The sequence below is a fragment of the Rhamphochromis longiceps genome, linkage group LG20, assembly GCF_057381845.1.
Source record: "Rhamphochromis longiceps isolate RC_006_pf linkage group LG20, R_longiceps_female_GT1.1, whole genome shotgun sequence".
In the NCBI taxonomy this organism is placed as follows: Eukaryota; Metazoa; Chordata; class Actinopteri; order Cichliformes; family Cichlidae; genus Rhamphochromis; species Rhamphochromis longiceps.
Window position 1 is genome coordinate 22601878 of NC_140576.1, and position 18743 is coordinate 22620620.

An 18743-nucleotide genomic window follows, 5' to 3' on the forward strand; every position below is an offset into this window, starting at 1 on the left:
GCACAGGAGCACCACAGGGAACTGTGCTGTCCCCTCTTCTCTTCACCCTGTACACCTCTGACTTCTGCTACAACTCTGAATTATGCCACATTCAGAAGTTTGCAGATGACACAGCCATCATGGGGTGTATCTGGGATGATCAGGAAGAGGAGTACAGAAGTCTGGTGAGGAACTTTGTCGCATGGAGTCACACAAACCACCTGCAACTCAACACCTCAAAGACTAAGGAACTGATTGTGGACTTCGGGAGGTCCAGAGAAGGTCCACTGCCGGTTCAGATAGAGGTGGAGGAGGTGGAGGTGGTCAACAAGTACAAGTACCTCGGGCTGTGGGTGGACAATAAACTGGACTGGTCATGCAACACAGAGCACCTGTATAAAAAAGCCCAAAGCCGACTGTACTTCCTCAGGAGGCTGAGGTCTTTTAACATCTGCAGGAAGCTCCTGAGGATGTTTTACCAGTCAGTGGTTGCTGGAGTACTTTTCTATGCTGTGGTGTGCTGGGGGAGCAGCACAGCAAAGAAGGACTCATGCAGGCTGGAGAAACTGATCAGGAAGGCTAGCTCTGTGGTCGGCATGAAGCTGGACACTCTGGTGACAGTGGCAGAGAAAAGGACACTAAAAAAACTGCTGGACATTATGGACAATGCTGGGCATCCTCTGCACACGGCCATTAACAACCAGAAGAGTCTGTTCAGTGACAGGTTGCTTCTCCCCAAGACAAGAACTAACAGACTTAAAAACTCCTTTGTCCCACACGCCATCAGACTGTTTAACTCCTCTCTGGAGGGGGGGGGGGGGGACAGGTGGACAAAGGAGGGGGGAACAACTAAGCTGTAGTGCCTCTTCACCTCACTGTGCAATAGCTTTTGTGCAATACTTTTGTTAATAGTCAATGGTGCAATAGACCTAAATACTTGAAATGTGCAATTCACTTGTATTTTTTATTTTTATTCCTATTTATTCTATTTATCCCCTTCATATATTTTATTTATATATGTCTCTGTATTTATATATGTGTGTGTGTGTGTGTGTATATATATATAATATTCTGTAACTGTAACTTCTGTCGGTGCTGTGCTTTTGGAAACCGAATTTCCCAGAGGAACCCACCCGAGGGATTAATAAAGTTTTATCTTATCTTATCTCTTATCTTATCTTAAAGGTTCTCAGTCATCCAGGTCATCGTAGTCTAAGGAGCTTGGAAAGAAAAGCGTCTGGACTTCTTTAACCTCCTAGGACCTGGTGTGTAGACATCACATTTTGGGTTGTCTAGAGCACAATACAAAATTTTGCCCAATCAGCCCAAATAACAAAGAGAAATTAAAAATGCATGCCATGAAAGAGTTTGAGTCTTTTTTCCCAGATTTTAAGCCGCATGGGAGGGTTGTCGACCCCCTGTTGATCCTCTACCTAATCACGAGAGCCAAGGTGTGAAAACGGGTGTGGGTCACAATCAGCCAAGGTTTCGGGTGAACCCACAGAGAAACCAGCCCAACCCTATCATGTGATTTACTGAGAAATTTCAGTTGTCTAATTCAGCCAGATAAAATCTTATACATGCTTCAAATAAACTTTAGTACAATCTCAATTTCCAAAAGTTGTGATGCTGTGTAAAATGTGAATAAACCAAACATCACTTTTGCACATCTTATAAATTCATATTTTATTCACACCAGAACATAAAAATGTGTAAACAGACACATTTTACTGATTTATGAAAATTTTATAGCTCATTTTGCAATTGATGGCCACAACATGTCTGAAAAAAGTTGGAAGAAGGCTAAAAAAAAGGCTGAAAAGGTCAGTGGTATTAAAAAGAAGCAACTGGACAAACATTCTGAACTGGAAACAGGTCAGTAACATGAATAGACATAAAAAGAGCATCTTAAAGAGGGAGAGTATCTGGGAAGTAAAGATGGGCAGAAGTTCACCAATCTGCGAAAAACAAAAACTGCATCTAAAAATTGTGGAAAACTTTGAGAGTAATGTTCCTCAATGTAAAGTTGGAAAGATTTTGAATATCTCACCATCTACAGTACATAATATCATTCAAAGATTTCGTGAATATGGCGATCAGGCGACACTGCATTAAAAATGCTATTATAAAATGCAATTAAAAATGTTTTCCCAAAAACACCGATGCCTGGAGGAAATTCTTGATTAAATTGTCAAAAGGACTGCATAGAGTAGGAAAAACATCAAGTTTGGGGGAGCCATAGTCTATTATAGATGCTGAAATAACTTGGAATTGGCACACTGGCCTCGACTAATTCAGAATATAAATTTTAATTGCATTTCATGATATATAGCAACACCTAATGGAGTGTCTGGCATGCAAAGCATAAAATAAAATGTCACTGTTGCTTCATTGGCTCTCATTATCAGGGACTGAACGCTGATGTCATACATCTAATAAATATACAAATTACACAGAGAGGTGCAAAATATGACTTTGTAAATAACTCCCCCCTCCCATCACCCATCTCATACTCAATAGCCAAGCCTCTGAGCAGTGATGCTTGGTGTACTCATAAAGTTTCGTTTTACTGCATGACTAAGACGTGAAAGCACAGATATAAAAGCTTAAAACCGCCAGGCTTCTAAATAAAATGCATCAATCAGTCTGATTCAGTGGTCCATGGAAGCATTTTCTTGTTGTCTTAAAATGTCAGACGGCTTATAGACAACATGGCCCTCAACATTTTAACAAGTCCACTCCACCTCTCTAAATAATTACAGATTTATTAGGGGTTTGCTGGGCTTTGTTTGCAGAGATACAGCCAGAGGATTCAAATGGTCCAAGAGTTTAATGAACTAGTAGTATAAAAATATTAGTCATTTGTCTGCCCTGTTTCTCCATCTGCTCCCTCGTGGGATTACACTGACGTGACATCTTAAACACCTGCCTCGATACCTTTTACAAAGTCAGTAAAAAAACATTCAATCAACCTTAAGAGCAGGTAAAATATGACTATGCCCTTGAAGAATGGGCCAACTCACATCTTTTTTTTATTGAGACTATAAGTCACCTGTTGATTTATCACAAGAGTGCGAATCTGGATGATGTTGTCGTCCGTAGCAGCAAGAAAAGGTCTGTGTCTGCTGTGCATCATGCAGGAAGTGGGTGGGAAGGGGTTAGGCTACAGCTTCAACTATATAACACCGTTAGGATCAGCAGAGCACGTAGATTTCTCCTTTTCACCCTCTGTGCAAATCAGAGCCACTTCCATCAGCACTGATGAAGTGTAACCATCTTCTCTCCTGGGCCTTTGTGCTTGTGGCCTCAAGCCCACTGCTGGCCCACCCCATTACAGAATCTGCTGAGATGCCGTATCCAGGACCTGGTGAGTGGAAAGTAATATCTTTATTATAGCTGTTATACAAAGTAATTCCCTGTGTCAGTCCCTTGATTAGCATTTTTAGTAATAAAACATAATTTGCAACGATTAATGGCAAGCTAGTCATGTCCTGGGGCCTTGAAGTAATTACTTTAGAGCTGCAGTGTTGAACAATGATTGCTCTGCCAAAGTTCACATGCCAAAGTTCTGCCATCAGAGAGGAGATTGAGTTTTTGTTCAATTATTTCGAATGCTTTATTGTGATTACCAGTGAGAATTAGATTACAAAATGTTCACAGCACGAATCCGTACCTCTCAATGGTGTTCCTACCAACTGTGTGGGCTTGTTTGGTTCTCCTCAGTATCAGCGGAGGACCGAGGAATCAGCAGTCTGGATGACCTGCCTCTCTCTGAGCAGGACGGTACAGGCCCTAGATATTCCACTCTAATATCTGATGAGATCAACAGAGATGGTAAGAAACGTGCATTGACCAAACGTGACTTTACATGACTTAATTTTGCAGAAAAGAGTGTGCTTTAGATGTGGATTCATACACAGTTACATAGTAATATGCTTACTAGAGCACTACTTACTTTTAAAGCTCATTTGCACATTTTGAGCTTCATATACTTCATATGCTGTGTTCTGCTAGAGTAGCTTTGCATTAGTTACAGTTTAAAAATCTTACACTTGGTACAGCCCCTTCATTTATCTACTGCCTGAAAACCCCCCAACTTTAACTCCTCTTCCTCATTTAGGCCCACTTTCTTCTGAGTCGCTGCCCCTTTCAAACAGAGACGAGTGCCTGAGATAACCAAATGAACATATCTATGTACTTTTATGAGATCCCCTTTTTTCACATCATGCAGATCTAAGAGCAGAAAAAATAGTCTGACAATGAGCACACAGGGCCTAAACTTACATAGCACATACAAACCATGGCCGTGTCTAACGTTAGCAACCATCATCATAAGAGTAGAAAAAGTACAGTACATCTGTTTTAAATGAACTCTACTGACATTCCCAGAAACACAGCTAAGCTATCAGCATATGTTTACCATGTTTCCTTTTCTCTCAGGTGTCAGAACAACAGGTCTGCTTCCTAGGGGGCTCAAAAGAGAGGTAGGTTTTCAGTGAATGCTATTCCTAAAACATCAAAGTAATGTGAGCAACACCCTGTGACTAATTCACTAAATCGCTTTATCTTGTCTTTCAGGTCCTGTTGGAGAAACAAAGTCTCCTAAATCCTTTCAGCCATGCGCTGGGCATCCGGAAACAGTTCAGGAAGAGAGGAGGGAATTCAGAGTGTTTCTGGAAGTACTGTGTCTAAAACAGTGACTGAAAACAGGCACGAGGCAGGGCTTGCACTGAAAGAAAAAAAAAATCAAACATCTTACACTCACACTGGCACATGCAGCCAAAATAAATAAGAAATACCTCACATGCATAAAGCGCATGTGCAGTCGCACACCCTCACACGCGCATACAGACATACACAAAATGCCCCATCTGTGATTGAAACATATTGCTAAGAGGCTTTAAGATGATTTATTAGGGTTTAGTTAGAACTGTGAAATCCACATATAAAGTCATTGGTTGTCCAATGTATGGCTAAATTTCTTTTAGACGTGAAAGTCAAAGATTATATAGCACTGTTCGTTGAACAGAAATAAAAAAATATTGTAAATAAATCATGTATTTGTCTTTTCTTGGTAAAAGGTGAACCCACTATGCCTTCCGTAAATTAAGAAAAAGGAAACAAAAAGACTTTGCAAAGTTGGTTCTCGAGTTTTCTTCATTTTTTCCTTTTTTTATTATTTTACAGCAGAAAGAATATAAAGCATTCAGAAAACATCTTCCATATTTTAAGGGCAATTCAAAACGTTTTGCATGGCTTCAGCAGCTGAAATCTTTTTTTTTTTTTTTTTTAACATATCCATCGAGTCAGTGACGCTTGTACATGCACAATTACAAAAATAAAACTTACAAACAAGAGAAGGGGAGAAAAAGGAGGAAAGCAAAACACATTAGGAGAACCAAGAGGACATGAAACTTTTAAAGATAGGGGTTGGGAGCGGAGAAAAATTGTCACATAACAGGGAAAGACAGAGAGAAAGACAGCTATAGAGGAGAGGAAAATAGATCTAACACTAGTTCACATGCAAAGTGTCGAGGACCCATGGCTTTCTATCAAAGCAGGGCCTTTTTTTTTTCTTCTCAGTTTGGAATTGATGAAAACGTGCAGTTCGGTAAAGGGTGCCATATAATTGCTGTCCATAAACTACTGAATGCTTGTCTTGCAATACTGGCATTTGCATAAGAGTAAGTCGACTACATGTGTCCAATCATTTTAAACTTTGCTAGGTCTATAAGGTCTCCACAAAATAGTTCTTTATTGCTCTGTGTCAACAAGTGGAATATACTGTAAATCTGTTTGTGTTCTGTTGTCCTGATGTGCCTACCTTTCTCTGGTTGGGGTGCTTCGGAAAAAGAAGAGGAGGAAAGGCAGATTCTCAGGTCAATTCACAGAACATCTCGAAATTAGTAATACTGTCAGCTAACCTGCCGTCCCATTCACAAATGGCAGTAAAAACAAGATTTAAGCTTTTCATACAGCTACACTCTTAATCATAAATACCCTCTACACTGTCACCTAAATGAATTATAAAGGCCTAAAGAAGTGGCCAAAGTTACACAATAATATGACAGCTTTCTACGAAAAAGCGTCAAATCATTTATCTTAAAGACATATACATAAACAACCATCATTTCAGGGCTCTAGTACTGTGTGTACTGAGGTTATTTTGAGGAAACTGTTCATACACTACAGCAAGCCGTGTTAAAGATTTCACTCTTGCACTGTTGAACCTGTTTGTCTGCTAGAAGGGGTTTTGAATTTCAGCTTCTCTTGCTGTGAATCACATGTCCTGCTCTGTTTCCTCCTCCCCGTTTTGGCACCCTGAGTAAAATACAGAAGGGAGGTGAACCAGTCCCTCAGTCTGGGTAAAAATAAATAAATAATAACAATGCTGCCTTCACCACTCAATGTACAAGTGAAATTGACACCTGACATGTCAGCATGTGTGCTGTGCGGTGTCTTGTGCGTGTGTTTGTGTGTACCGTGTGTCACTTAGTTGCTATATATACTGTCACAATGTCTCTACCCTTGTCCTTTTGTCTTATTTGAAGTTGGGAATCTACTGATTAAAAAGGATTTTAAAAAACAAAAACAAAACAAAAAGTTAGAGCTTGTCTAAAAACAATCCCGTCCTCATGCTTTGCCATGAAATCATCAGTAGCTACTGAGTATTGATCACTGGCTCAATTAGTAGGTTTGCCCTTCAGTCACATGCCCTCTGTCTTTCTGAGTTCTGTGACACCTCAAACCAATGTTCATTGCTTTACAGAACAGTAAGTCCTTTAACAAGTCTATCTGACTACCGATTCTAGGAAAATAAGCATGCTTTAGGTGCACTTCTGTCACCCAGTTAACTATTTTACCCATGCAAGCATAATAAATCCTTCTCCTTTTTGCCGCAACATTGCATTGGCTACGCATTCTAACCACAGACTAGAGGATGAATGCAAGGCAACAAACTCCAGTAGTGGCATTTCTAAATGTGGTTTTTAACAAGCTGTTCCAACAAAAAATGGAAAAGAAGACAAAAACAAAGAAAGAAAAAAGCTAGCATGTTGACAAGCTTGAGTGCTGTATTATAAGTGTTGTGTGCAGGCATATAATTGTGGCTTTGGTGAGTGGAATGGTATAACAGTGGCGATCGTGTGTATTTATGTGGAAGATAGAACACTGTCTGTGGGTGACCGCGTTCTCTCACATCAACCTCAGATACAATGCAAGTATTCTGAAACTGGATTACTGTTTTTAGGATATGAATATAGGCACTTCCTACATAAACACTCTGGAAATTACGTTTACATATCAGGTGACTGGAAAAACAACAGCAAAAAACAAACAATTAAAAAAACAGTGACTCAAGTAAATAAATTGGAAAAATACACATTTGGCTTAATTATAATTTAACAAACATGACAACAGTTCACTAAACAAAACTCAAGTTTTCCAGTGGCACTTGGCTGAATAATCACGTATCAATACTTGGATACAGGATAGACTTTATGGTGGTAATATATAATAGGGATTAAACAGCAGCCAACAGGCACCTCTGAACCAGCAGCTTTACTGTTGTTATCTCTCAAATTGTTCCTCCATCCCAATTACATTTTCTCTGCTATACTGTCATTTTATAAATAACCCGATGCACAAAATGCATCTTATCTTTCATAATTACAAATGGCACTAGTGCACTGGTTTGCACTTTAGTTTCTGCAGTTGTTTGGACTCTGTAGTGAGGACAGTGACTACTTTCAGTGCCATCCTTCTGTTTAGAATCATTTTAGCACCTTTGACTGCTGGCACAGTTCATTTTGCAAACTTGTTTTCAGCTGCTTGGCAAAGAAATGTGGTCATGGACATAATGCTACATGTGGTTTTTAACTAAACGCGTTTTTCTGACATGGAATACAACATATACATTTAGACTCTGGCAGCCTTGATCCAGTGCTTTTAACCGAAACACCGTACAGAGAAACACCCGTCACTACTCGACTACGAGGAACAACTCTGAATTCTCCAAGTGTCGGTCGATGCAGCAAATTGTAAATTAAAGTTTGCATGTTTACTCCCATCTTTTTCAGGGACAGAGTAACAATGTGAATTGTTTTATATGTCCACCACGGGCAAGGCTGCCATTTACAATCTTAAAGATCAGATAATACCTCAGCAATGAGAAATCAGCACATTCCATTTGCAATGACAACAAAAAAAGTAACTCAACTTTGTTACGGTGTGTTCGGTGATTGATAAATGCTCTATTTATCTGTAGAAATGGTGCACGCGTGACAGACTTAAATGCTTTCAGCACGAATAGGACTTTCTTTGCAAACTGTGTACCTTAACGTTTTTGCGATCCTCTGCCAGTTTTGATGTGATGATCTTCAGTGCTAGTGTGTATTTCACTGGATGATTATCTGTTCTGCAAAAATTAACTTAATTTTCTTCTTAAGCTATATAGCATTCACATACCTTGGCACCATTGGCAAAAGGTTCTTGGTAGCCCAAAAGAAAGAAATGAAAATAAAATAAAATAAACACAACCATACTTGTTTTAAGATAATTTTGAAGACTTCTCCTAACACTAAATACAGTATTTTTTATTTTTTCATATTGCAATAATATCATGCTTTAGCAAAATGTTCTTCTCAAGAACAATCAAAATAAAATAAAATACTCTAATAGTGAAATAGTTTTAATTTTACAGAGCATAGCCACTACTGCTTTTGTTGTTTTTTTCCCTTTTGACTCTGTTCATACTTTTCATGCACATAGCTCATTTTTATCCCAGGTATTTACACTATATACAAACAATACAACCATACTTCTTAGGCATTCAAACGAAACTATACAAATATTCTGTTTTTGTCTCTTACCTGTTTTTGACCCATTTTAATGAATAAAATAATATATTTCTAAAATACAATCCCCCTTGGGTACATGTTTTTTTTTTAAATCCCTACGTACTTTCAGCCTTCTTTATATACAGAAATCGCTCAATTGTCAAAAATATGGATTTGTCAAACCCCTATTTTGGGACAAGCTTAGGGACCCCTCAAAGAATCTCTAAGACGTCAAGGCAATGTATGTGATCTTCCCCTCAAAAACCTTCACAGGCTCTGAAGTTCACTTCAAAAAAACAGTAATAACCTGCATGACCATAACCATTACAACACAAAATAAGCCAGGTTTTTTTCCACTTTGTAGGTTTCGAAGAAGCAATCAAACCAACAAGGCAAACCAAAATGAAATACAAAGAAATCAGACAATACAGGGATAGCTTCATCAATGAAATGTTGGAATTCATAGAGAAGAGTACAGATATGTGGACCAATAGAGTGGAAACAAAACCAAAACCAGAGGATAGGCTGAAAGACTAGACCAAAGCACACAAGCAAAGACTTTTCTTGCCAAGAAGTCATGCATTTTTTTCTTGGTAGGATTTAACAACATATAGCCTGAAGATACAGATCACCAATACATTGGACATGATGGAAGAAATACATTGGACAGTGTGGAACAATTCAAGTAATAAAGTGACAATATATATATGATAAAGCATAGTTGTTTTTTTTTAAAGAAATCTTAAAACAAATATTTGATCCCCCATCTGCTTCAGTATGGTAAGCCCCCAACTACATTCATTTGTAGCTCCACCTGTGTGGGTAGACTGGTGGGGTAGAGCACAGTGGGACAGGAGGAATTGTTGGGCTAAGCTGAATATTAATCTACAGCAGTGGATAGAAGTGGGCGTGTGGGTTATTAATATATTTGGTAAAAAAAATCCCTTCTTCAAATGAATTGTTTGGTCACTTAAAAAATTATGAAATACAATTAGAGCTCAGAGTATTTCGGCATGGTCTCTCTGTCCTCTGAGATCTTCTGCAGCAGCCACAGTTTACACCTCTTGTCCCGCGTTTGCTTCCTTCACTGTCCAAATCCTCTTCATATTCAAAAAAAGACAAAGCAATCCATGAAAAAGTGCAAAAAATGCCAAGAAGCTAATGTTCTGCACCCCCACCCCTACCCTTTTAGTTTATAATCCTGTAGAAGTTGCCACTCTCCAACCAAAATCAAGTCAGTGGAAAGAATAGATATGTGAAAAAAATGCTGTTGTATATGTAATCGCAGTTGAACCAGTAACACTGCAGTAGTAGTAATAATTGCAGTGCTTGCATTGGTGGTGTTTCTTTTTTTCCCTCTCTCTCAGTTTCTCTTGTAAAATGTCTCGGGTACAAACAAAAAAGAAAAGAGGAGTCAGGAGAGTGATGTCACATCGCAAGGGAGCTCTTCTGAGGGGTCTCATGTTCCCTGGCCCTTTTCAATTCTTTCACCCTGGAACACAGAAAAAAACAAAGTGTCCATGAATGCAACAGCCATGATTTGAGTTTACTAAGTCACATACACATAAAAATATCAAACCAGCCCAGTAGTAGGAAGTACAGCCCATCTGTGAAAGGAAATGCTGGTCAGAATGCTTTCACTTTGTAATGAACAAAAGGAACTGTTATAGCATAATTACAGAGTCATTACTAGTAAAAACAAAATATTTAGAAGTGGGATTAAATGTGACAAAATAAATACAGATACATAAACAGTATTATCACAATATTGTTAATAATAATTACAGTTTTTCTCAGCTAATCTACCAGTATGTGGTATTCTGACAGATAGAATTATTGCTCAGTATCATTATGCCTAAAATCCATGCATTATTACACTAGATTTTATGAACAATAGCAGATTAAACAAAGTTAAACTTTCCACAAAGGACTGATTCATTATCAGTCAAGTAGTGCCTGTTACAACAATTAGCTTTACCGTAAAGGCTAACTTTATGGTAAACAACCACCACTTTGTAATGGATTTAGACTAGCTCTGAGAAGACCAATACTACAACATGTATGTATTGAAGAGAAGCAGACTGTGATGCTGCATGATTAGATGCAGTGGTGGATCTTGTCATGCTGAGCTGGTATACTGCCTGGAGGTATGGATCCATTAAAGCTTTGTGTTGTTGTCCTGGTGTTAGAAATAAACTATTTTATATTATATGTGTGGGGGTTTTTTGTTTTCTGTAACGGCTTCAAACCTATATCACAGTACAGAGGACACACTTGCAATAACAGGTGGTAACATTAACAATCTAATCTGCTCTAAAAGCATGGTAACCTAGTTTTGAACAACATACAACTAATCCAAAAAAGAGTAAACACATGTAATCTTAATGTCTCAGAATCAGAGGTTAAGTTATGCATACAATATTTGCACCATTTCCCCATTTAGGTGAATCTTTTAGTACACTATTGGCTTATTTATTGGTTTGTCTTGATGATTCAGTGGGCATAACACAGCTTCACACAGTTTTAGTAAACAGAAGTTAGAGAGGGGTTAAATCCCCTCGCGGTCTGTCGAGTGGCTAGAAACATTGCACACAGTCAGCCAGCCAGACAGACAGCTACTTGAGAAACACCAGGCCCATAGCATGCCTAAAGGTATAAAAGCAAGGCCCATAGTTGTCACCACTTGTCATGCAGCAGAATAAAAGATGGTTGAGAAAAAGCCTCCTGTTCTCTCAAACTGCATAACCACAAAAAGCTGAAAAGAAAAAAAACATAAACAAAAAGTAATTTCCAAGGAGAGAAAGACAGAGATAAAGAGAGTCAAAGTAGTATCTGTTAAGTGTTTCTGTGATTTTGTCATTCATAAGCAAGTTGTTAGTTTGATATGTTCTGCTCTAAATCTGAGCTTCTCAGTCCACCTGTGGCTCCAGTCGGCAGCCTTCATGCAAGCAGGCATCAAGCAATAGTGATGGATAATGAGGAAGGGTGGGTAAGGTGGTGGGAGAGAAAGAGCAAAAGAGAAAATGGGCGAGGAAAGGAGGGAGAGAATGCGAATGCTGAGACCTCAGGAGGAGATAATTGTATTATTAAAGAGTGAGACATAACAGGAAGTAAGAGAGAAAGAGGCATACGGAATAAACAGCGAGAAGGAGAGAAAGCGAGAGAGAGAGAGAGAGAGAGAGAGAAAGAGAGGCACGAACTGAGTTGCTGAGGCTGCACTCACCCGCTTGAACAGTCTATGGTCCATCAAGGGGCTTGGCATAAACAGCAAAACAATACCAGACAGCTATTAGCACACAGTAGGTACTGTGAAGGAGGGGGCGAGAACGGGTGGGGGCCAGGTATAGTGAGGGGAAGGGAGGTGGAGCTTAGGTGTTGGGGACATTTCTAACTACCCATTTATTTTCCACAAAAATAAAATCATTACACAGAGTTAAAAAAATAATCTAGAGATGGATGAAAACATGGCAGCAATTTCTACAATGACTAACTGATCATCTCAATGAGATATTAATCTTTTAGGCCAACCGCTGCAGTAAATCTGACAGTGAACTCTATCTAGCCTATGTATAAATGAGTATGTTATCGTGTGTTTGAGACAGTGACAGAGCCTACCTGTGGCGACAACGTCGTAGGAACCTCATAATCTTCCTGGCAGCCTGATCCTGCCTCTTTGTGAGCAGACTACTTCTATGAAACACCAGACAGACAACAGCGTCTCACTGTCCGGAAAAGCATCTTTTGCAGAGCCATAGTTTAACTTTTATCTTTCACTGAAACTCTAAAAGGTGCCCATTTAAAACACACTACAATTAATAAACTGAAAATGACTATGAGTCACCTCCAAAGTGCTTAGACTTCTCTCATTAAAAGGGTATTTTCACAAAGTCAAGTCCAATAAATCAAGAACATCATTTTGTATAATGTAGTTTAACAAAGCGGTCGCTTCATTAATATAATGTCTCAGCTTCAGAATGAATAGATTCGAGTGATTCAGTTAATTCAGTACGTGGATGAACGTCTACCTTAGTTTGTGCTGCACCAGAGCAGCAGCAGCCCCGCGGTGGTGTGGCTTCAGCCTGCCAAACTCCTTGTAGCTGCGGTAGTATTGCTGAATGAGCACGGCAGCCCTCTTGCTCTGCTGGAACTTCTTCTGTTCGTGGTAGCTGCGGAATTTACTCTGGATAAGGATGGCGGCCTGCGTCATCTTCTTATAAAGTGCATACTGCCGACATGAACAAAGCAATACGTTACTGCTGACGAACAGTGCTATGGCTTCACACTGTGGAAGAACACAACCAACAAGTGTGGCGATTACATCAGCTGATGGCAATGAGAACATTTTACCTTCAAGGCTATCCATGTTAGCTTGTAGATGGGAAAAGGGAAAGATAATGAATGAAGTACTGAGACGTAAACGCTGATGTAGATTTGGCTATGTTTTGAAAACTTCAGACATTACGCACTATGGTGCCTACCTGTTTGTACTTCTTGTAACAACGTTGTATAACAGCAGCAGCTACCTCTTGTTGCTCTCTGAGCGGCCGCCCCTGTTGGAGAGTAAAGTGGTATAGGTCAGAAGTTTAAACAGAGCCCATTTTTGCCACAGAGGATATTAGTGGCTCTGTGTCCCTGAGGTCTCCTGGTGACATGGTTCACTAGCATGTGAATGCCACCCTGGAATAAATCCACGCCTGGTGGACCAGACCCACGTGAAAATTGGGGAGGTTTTCGAGAAAGAGAGAGAGAGAGGGAGACAGAGAGACAAAGGTCCACCTCTGCATCAGCTGGCAGATGGGCACAACAGACGACTGTGAACGACAGTGAACAGTTTGTCATACGAAAACTTATTAAAAGTAGCTATGGGGAGGGTAAGGAGTTGAGGAATGGGATCGGGCAAGGGGAAAAGGACTGGTGTTTCGATAGCTAGTTTAAAACAGGCAGTAGCAGGCTCCATACGTCTAACTTAGAGAGAGAGACAGAGACAAAGAGGAAGTAGGAGAGCATTAGCGTAATTGTGTCTAAGTGCAGCAGGGACACAAGGGACAGTGCAGTCGTTCTTCTAAGCAAGGCCATGCTCTGCTCAAGCCACACCTTTCCCATGCTGAAACCACAGGGACATATTTGTATATTTTTCTGTATATGTTGTAATGCGTATATTAGCAGAAGAACAGAGAATGACACAAAGATAGATATTAACCATGATTAGAAACAGTACATCTCAAGAAAAAAAAATACATGAAATCAACCACATCAAAAATCTTGCCCTTTACTACAACAAAGTACCATATGGAGTCAAACAAAAACAAAGTGAACTCTTCAACATCTGGCCTGAAACCAAAAACAGTTTCATCTATTTCACACCAGTCCACAGCTTATGGCACCAGAGCACCGGGGCCTGTACCTTGTACTTGCGGAAGGCAGTTTGGACTAGGCGGGCCGCCTCATATAGCTCTCTCTGCTCTGGATCCGACAGAGTCAGCTGGGCCAGGTCTCGCTCCACTTTGCTGTTGGAGGCATTGATGAACTCACTCCAGTCAGCTGGGGAAGGAAGTGTTGACCTTTCCAGGGGGCCCTCTCTCAACGGAGACCCTCCGGGGCTCAAACTGGGGTTAGATGATGGGGTCAGGGGTTCATTATACAGAGATCTGAGGAAGGATAATGACACATATCTTCTCTTCAATTCTATATATTCTACAGTTTACATTAAGTCTAAAAGAAAGGAAAATATTTACCATTTTTACACTGCGTTACAGCTTGCAGCTTTATAAAGCAATTTGACAACTAACAATATAACTCCTTGCAAACTCACAGCCAGTACACAAACATCTGACACTGCACCTTTCAAATCAGACAGTGCCTCTCTTTAGCTTGACATCCCATTCCTTTACACTTTCGGTTAATCCTTTATAGTATTATGTTTAAAGCTAGTACATTAAACTTAAACTTAAAGTTATTCTAAAAGCCATATATGTACAAATGTGTTCTCTTGAGCTGTCTATCTATTAAAGCACATTAAATCAGGTACCTTTAGACAAAGCACAGAAAAAAAGAGAAAATATTCAAACAGGTGGGAGGGCATACTAGATATGCAATATACTGGATACTGCATATCCAGTTGGCTATATTTATATCTATTCCTTGCACCACGGTGAATCTTACCGTAGATGTATGATGCTTGGCAGCTGTTCTACGTCTCCCAGGTAGTTGGCCAGCCAGTTCATGGTGTTGCTGACCCCTGATGTGTCTAAGGGCACAGAGTCTGCAGCGGTGAAGTTCTCCCTTTTGATTCTCTCTGGCGTTGCTTCAATTATGTGCTCAGCCAGAGTCATCATATTTACCTGTTTTATTAAGAAAAAAAAAAGAAAACCCGTGAGGAGTCAGTGTATTTTTTACTATATATACAGTTTGAGAGACTACCTATTATGTTTTACTATGGTGTAGTCATGCAAATTTAATTGTTTGGTGCTGCGACAATAATGCGGATTCGAGAGGGGAAACAGAAAGGAGAGAGGGATAAAAATGATGACAGTGATATTTCTGGAGGGTAAAAATAACACTTCATTTGTAAGAGGAGTAGTTAGACTGAATCCCTGGAACAATTCCTTGGCTATTGAAGTGGATCAATAAAGAGAGTTTATTATGCAGTGACGGGCATCGACAGAATGCCAGGCCTGGTGTATTCTGCCTGCTGAATGCAGGAGGCCAGAAAAAAAAACTTACAAAAAGAAAATGGTGGTTGTTAGTGGTAGGTTATAATGCTGCAAAGCTTTCTTTAATGATGATTGTGTAGCTGTATTGTATGTCACCCTATCAAAGTGGTGCCACACCCTGACACGTGGTTTTACGCAAGTTTGCAAATGTTCTTTTTACTTTTATTTGAAATTTTATTTTAAAATGTTTTCTGAATTCATAAGATCTGCTGGAACTGAAACTTTTCTGCCAAATGTTACTTACTAAATGTGATGTGCCTTGTATTTGATATTGTATCAGATGGTACATCATTTCTGCTGTAGAATCTTTAGCAGCACCATCAATTGGCTCATACCAATTGACTGGTAATACTTGCCATGCTCTACACAATCAGCTGACCACATTGAATGGTTTTTTTTTTAATTATTACTCTCACCTGCAGGTCATCCATCTGTGTGAGGCAGTCCTGGTTCTCTAGATCCTCCCGATATGATAGCAGCTCTGAATCAGCCATTTCACTTTCTGACATCACTAGCATCCCTAACTGTTCCCGCTGCCGTAACCGATTGGCCAGTTTCTCCTTCCCCAAGCTGCTGCCTCCACTGACACCCAGCGCCTTCCTTCCCAAGTTGCTGCTGCTGGAGAAACTCTCTCTGGAGGTCCATCTTGTTGTCCCTGTGCTGCCTCCAGTAGACAGTCCTTTGTCTGAGCTCAGGACTTCTGAGGACAGGCTCTTAGTGCTCGAGGATAGCTTGTGCAGCTGTTGCTGCTCCAGGCTCAAAGGAACAGACATGGCCTTGTCAGGCCGAGTTTGAAACAGTTCTGGGTTGGGTTTATGTTTTTTAGCTAGTGGGAGGTCTCTTTGGCCCTCGCTGCTGTAGTAGTTGGAGGGTTCTGACCTTGGTCTTCTCAAGTCTGCAAAAAAAAGAAAAGAAAAACACACAACACGTAACAATTAGCTGCAGAGCACACTAATAAACATTTTGTTTGTTATAAGCTGTTTTCACACATGCACTGCAGCTCGCTGGTAAAAAGTCAGTGTGATGCTGTGGCATGAATAAGGCACGGCGGGACCACAGAGCGACGTTCAGAGCCAACTTTATTTGATTCACACCACACCACACCACCACCAACCCCTGAGTCCCCGTGTTTTAACACGGCGGGCGTGATTGCGGATGCCGTGCAGGTGCGTCCGCACGGCCCCGCAGACCACGCCCCACCACATACCCCCATCGCCCGATTGAGGCCGGGGAGCAATCTGGCCGAACCTACCCCCCCCGCGAACTGGGGCGAGACTCGGCCCCTACACATCGGCGCCCCAGCCCCTGACCAAGCGACGGGGAAGCGTCCGTTCTGGTGGCCGCCCGCGCATCCAGCGGCAACGGCGAAGCTGGTCCGGAGGTCGGCCGCGTAGCAAGCGGACACGGCCCCACAGGCATGGCCGTGCGCTCCTGCACACAGGCGGCTGGGCAGACGTCAGGCGCGCAGAATCGACTGGTGGCAGCGAGGCTGGACTAGCCAGCCCGCCGATCCCCGGCCTAGCGGGGCTGTCCCGCTCCTCTGCCTCCAACTCCGGCTGCACAGGCTGCCCTGGAGCAGGGACCTCCGTCTCCCCGCACAGCTGCTCCGCCACCGCCTCCGCCACTCCCGTTTGGAGCGGCTCCCCGCACTGCGCCTCCGCCCCCAGCAGGCACAGCCCCTCGCCCACCTCTGGGTGGAGTGACTCCTCTGCCTCCGGCAGGTGTAGACCCTCGCCCGCCTCGTCCTCGGCCTCCGATTGGAGCGGCTCCTCCACCGCTCCCAGCAGGAGCAGCCCTTCACCCGGCTGCTCCTCCTCCTCCGGCAGGCTCGGACCCCCGCGTGGCTCGTCCACCACCTCCGGCTGCCGAGGTGACCCACACGGCTCCTCCACCGCTCCACTGTCCTCGGGACACACTTGTGGGGGTGGCGCCCAGGCCCAGAGCAGCGCTGCCAGCTCTGCCATCTTCCCCAGGTGGCGTTCGCTCTCCTTCCGCAGCTCTTCCTGTTGGCGACGCACCTCCGCCGCCTGCTTCCGCTGGGTGGCCGCTATTTCGGCCACCCTCTCGGCCAGCTCTTTCCTTTCCTGGCTCTGGTAGGTACCCGCCATGCCGCCTCCTGGGTTTCGGCACCAATGTGGCATGAATAAGGCACGGCGGGACCACAGAGCGACGTTCAGAGCCAACTTTATTTGATTCACACCACACCACACCACCACCAACCCCTGAGTCCCCGTGTTTTAACACGGCGGGCGTGATTGCGGATGCCGTGCAGGTGCGTCCGCACGGCCCCGCAGACCACGCCCCACCACAGATGCTAAGTGAAGAGTAAGTGGGCAACATATTTTCTGACTCCTGCACACTCTATCCAGGAATCACTACGAACTAAATCAAGCAAAGTATGTCCGACAGCGAGAACGTATCTCAAGCAGACTGTTTCCTGTTCTCAGCTACATTGAGACGGGGCAACTTTGGACAATGCTCTGATCTGATTAATGTGTGAAAATGGCAACAGAATATCAGAAAATAAAGCATCTCACAGTCAGTGACTTTTCTTCCATTCTGCTAACCTGGATTGAGGCTGGTAGTGCTGGGTGTGGTTGTTGTGGTAGCAGGACATCCTTTCTTGCCACTTGGTGCTACTACACTGGTGTTTGCCCAGCTGACCATCCAGCTGTCTGTGGTGGGGGCATCAGGGGCTGGGGAAAAAGACATGCGAGTTGTAGGTGGTAGAGGGGCTGGCGGTTGCTGCTCTTCCCTCTGTAACTGCTCCAGACACTCTGCCAATTTGGTATGGCCACGTGAGCGGGCGATTGACAGGGGTAAGCGGCCCAGAGAATCTGGGATAGCTAGGGCACGTCTGTCCCATTTGTACAGTACCACCGCTGCCTCCAGGTGACCCAGCGCACAGGCCCACATCTAGATAAAATACAGATGGACACAAAAAAGCAGAAAAAGCAAAAATGAGCTAATCTGTACCACAAGCCAGGGTTATCTTCATTTTTGTTTGCATTGTCTTATGTTAAATTCAGTTCCCTTACCAGAGGTGTGCACGAGAAGTGATCCACATTGAGAGGGTCCACTTCTAACTCCAAATCAATGCTATCAGCATGCTTTGTACTGGTTGGTAAAAAAGGAAACAATTAGCATCTCACTTCTGTTTTAATGTGCACATCAATTACAGAACAAAGCGCCATTGCCCAGTACTAGAGAATTA

At 42.2% G+C, this 18743-nt stretch overlaps 2 protein-coding genes across 2 annotated transcripts in view; one reads left to right on the forward strand and one right to left on the reverse strand.

Moving 5' to 3' along the window:
• Positions 1 to 3216: 3216 nt before the first annotated feature.
• On the forward strand, positions 3217 to 4889 carry LOC146645314 (urotensin-2-like). Its single transcript, XM_085394486.1, has 4 exons — positions 3217 to 3346; positions 3703 to 3813; positions 4420 to 4463; positions 4558 to 4889. The coding sequence occupies exons 1-4, from the start codon at positions 3241 to 3243 to the stop codon at positions 4669 to 4671; spliced, it is 375 nt and encodes a 124-aa protein (XP_085250612.1). The 5' UTR covers positions 3217 to 3240; the 3' UTR covers positions 4672 to 4889.
• A 327-nt stretch (positions 4890 to 5216) lies between these two features.
• camta1a (calmodulin binding transcription activator 1a) overlaps positions 5217 to 18743 on the reverse strand; it is a 161860-nt gene continuing 148333 nt past the window's right edge. The window contains exons 12-22 of the mRNA XM_085394333.1: positions 18568 to 18646; positions 18097 to 18445; positions 15946 to 16424; positions 14979 to 15157; positions 14221 to 14464; positions 13295 to 13366; positions 13164 to 13184; positions 12842 to 13041; positions 12432 to 12506; positions 12040 to 12070; positions 5217 to 10308 (exon numbers count right to left, since the gene is read on the reverse strand). Coding sequence (XP_085250459.1) covers positions 10276 to 10308; positions 12040 to 12070; positions 12432 to 12506; positions 12842 to 13041; positions 13164 to 13184; positions 13295 to 13366; positions 14221 to 14464; positions 14979 to 15157; positions 15946 to 16424; positions 18097 to 18445; positions 18568 to 18646 — 1762 coding nt within the window. The 3' untranslated portion in view covers positions 5217 to 10275. The remainder of the gene's footprint in view (positions 10309 to 12039; positions 12071 to 12431; positions 12507 to 12841; positions 13042 to 13163; positions 13185 to 13294; positions 13367 to 14220; positions 14465 to 14978; positions 15158 to 15945; positions 16425 to 18096; positions 18446 to 18567; positions 18647 to 18743) is intronic.

Excerpts from the sequence above, each read along its gene's own strand:
- LOC146645314 (XM_085394486.1), top strand. The coding sequence starts at position 3,241 with ATGAAGTGTAACCATCTTCTCTCCTGGGCCTTTGTGCTTGTGGCCTCA. Across the intron at positions 3,347-3,702 it reads GATGCCGTATCCAGGACCTG|TATCAGCGGAGGACCGAGGA; the intron begins GTGAGTGGAAAG and ends GGTTCTCCTCAG. Across the intron at positions 3,814-4,419 it reads TGATGAGATCAACAGAGATG|GTGTCAGAACAACAGGTCTG; the intron begins GTAAGAAACGTG and ends CTTTTCTCTCAG.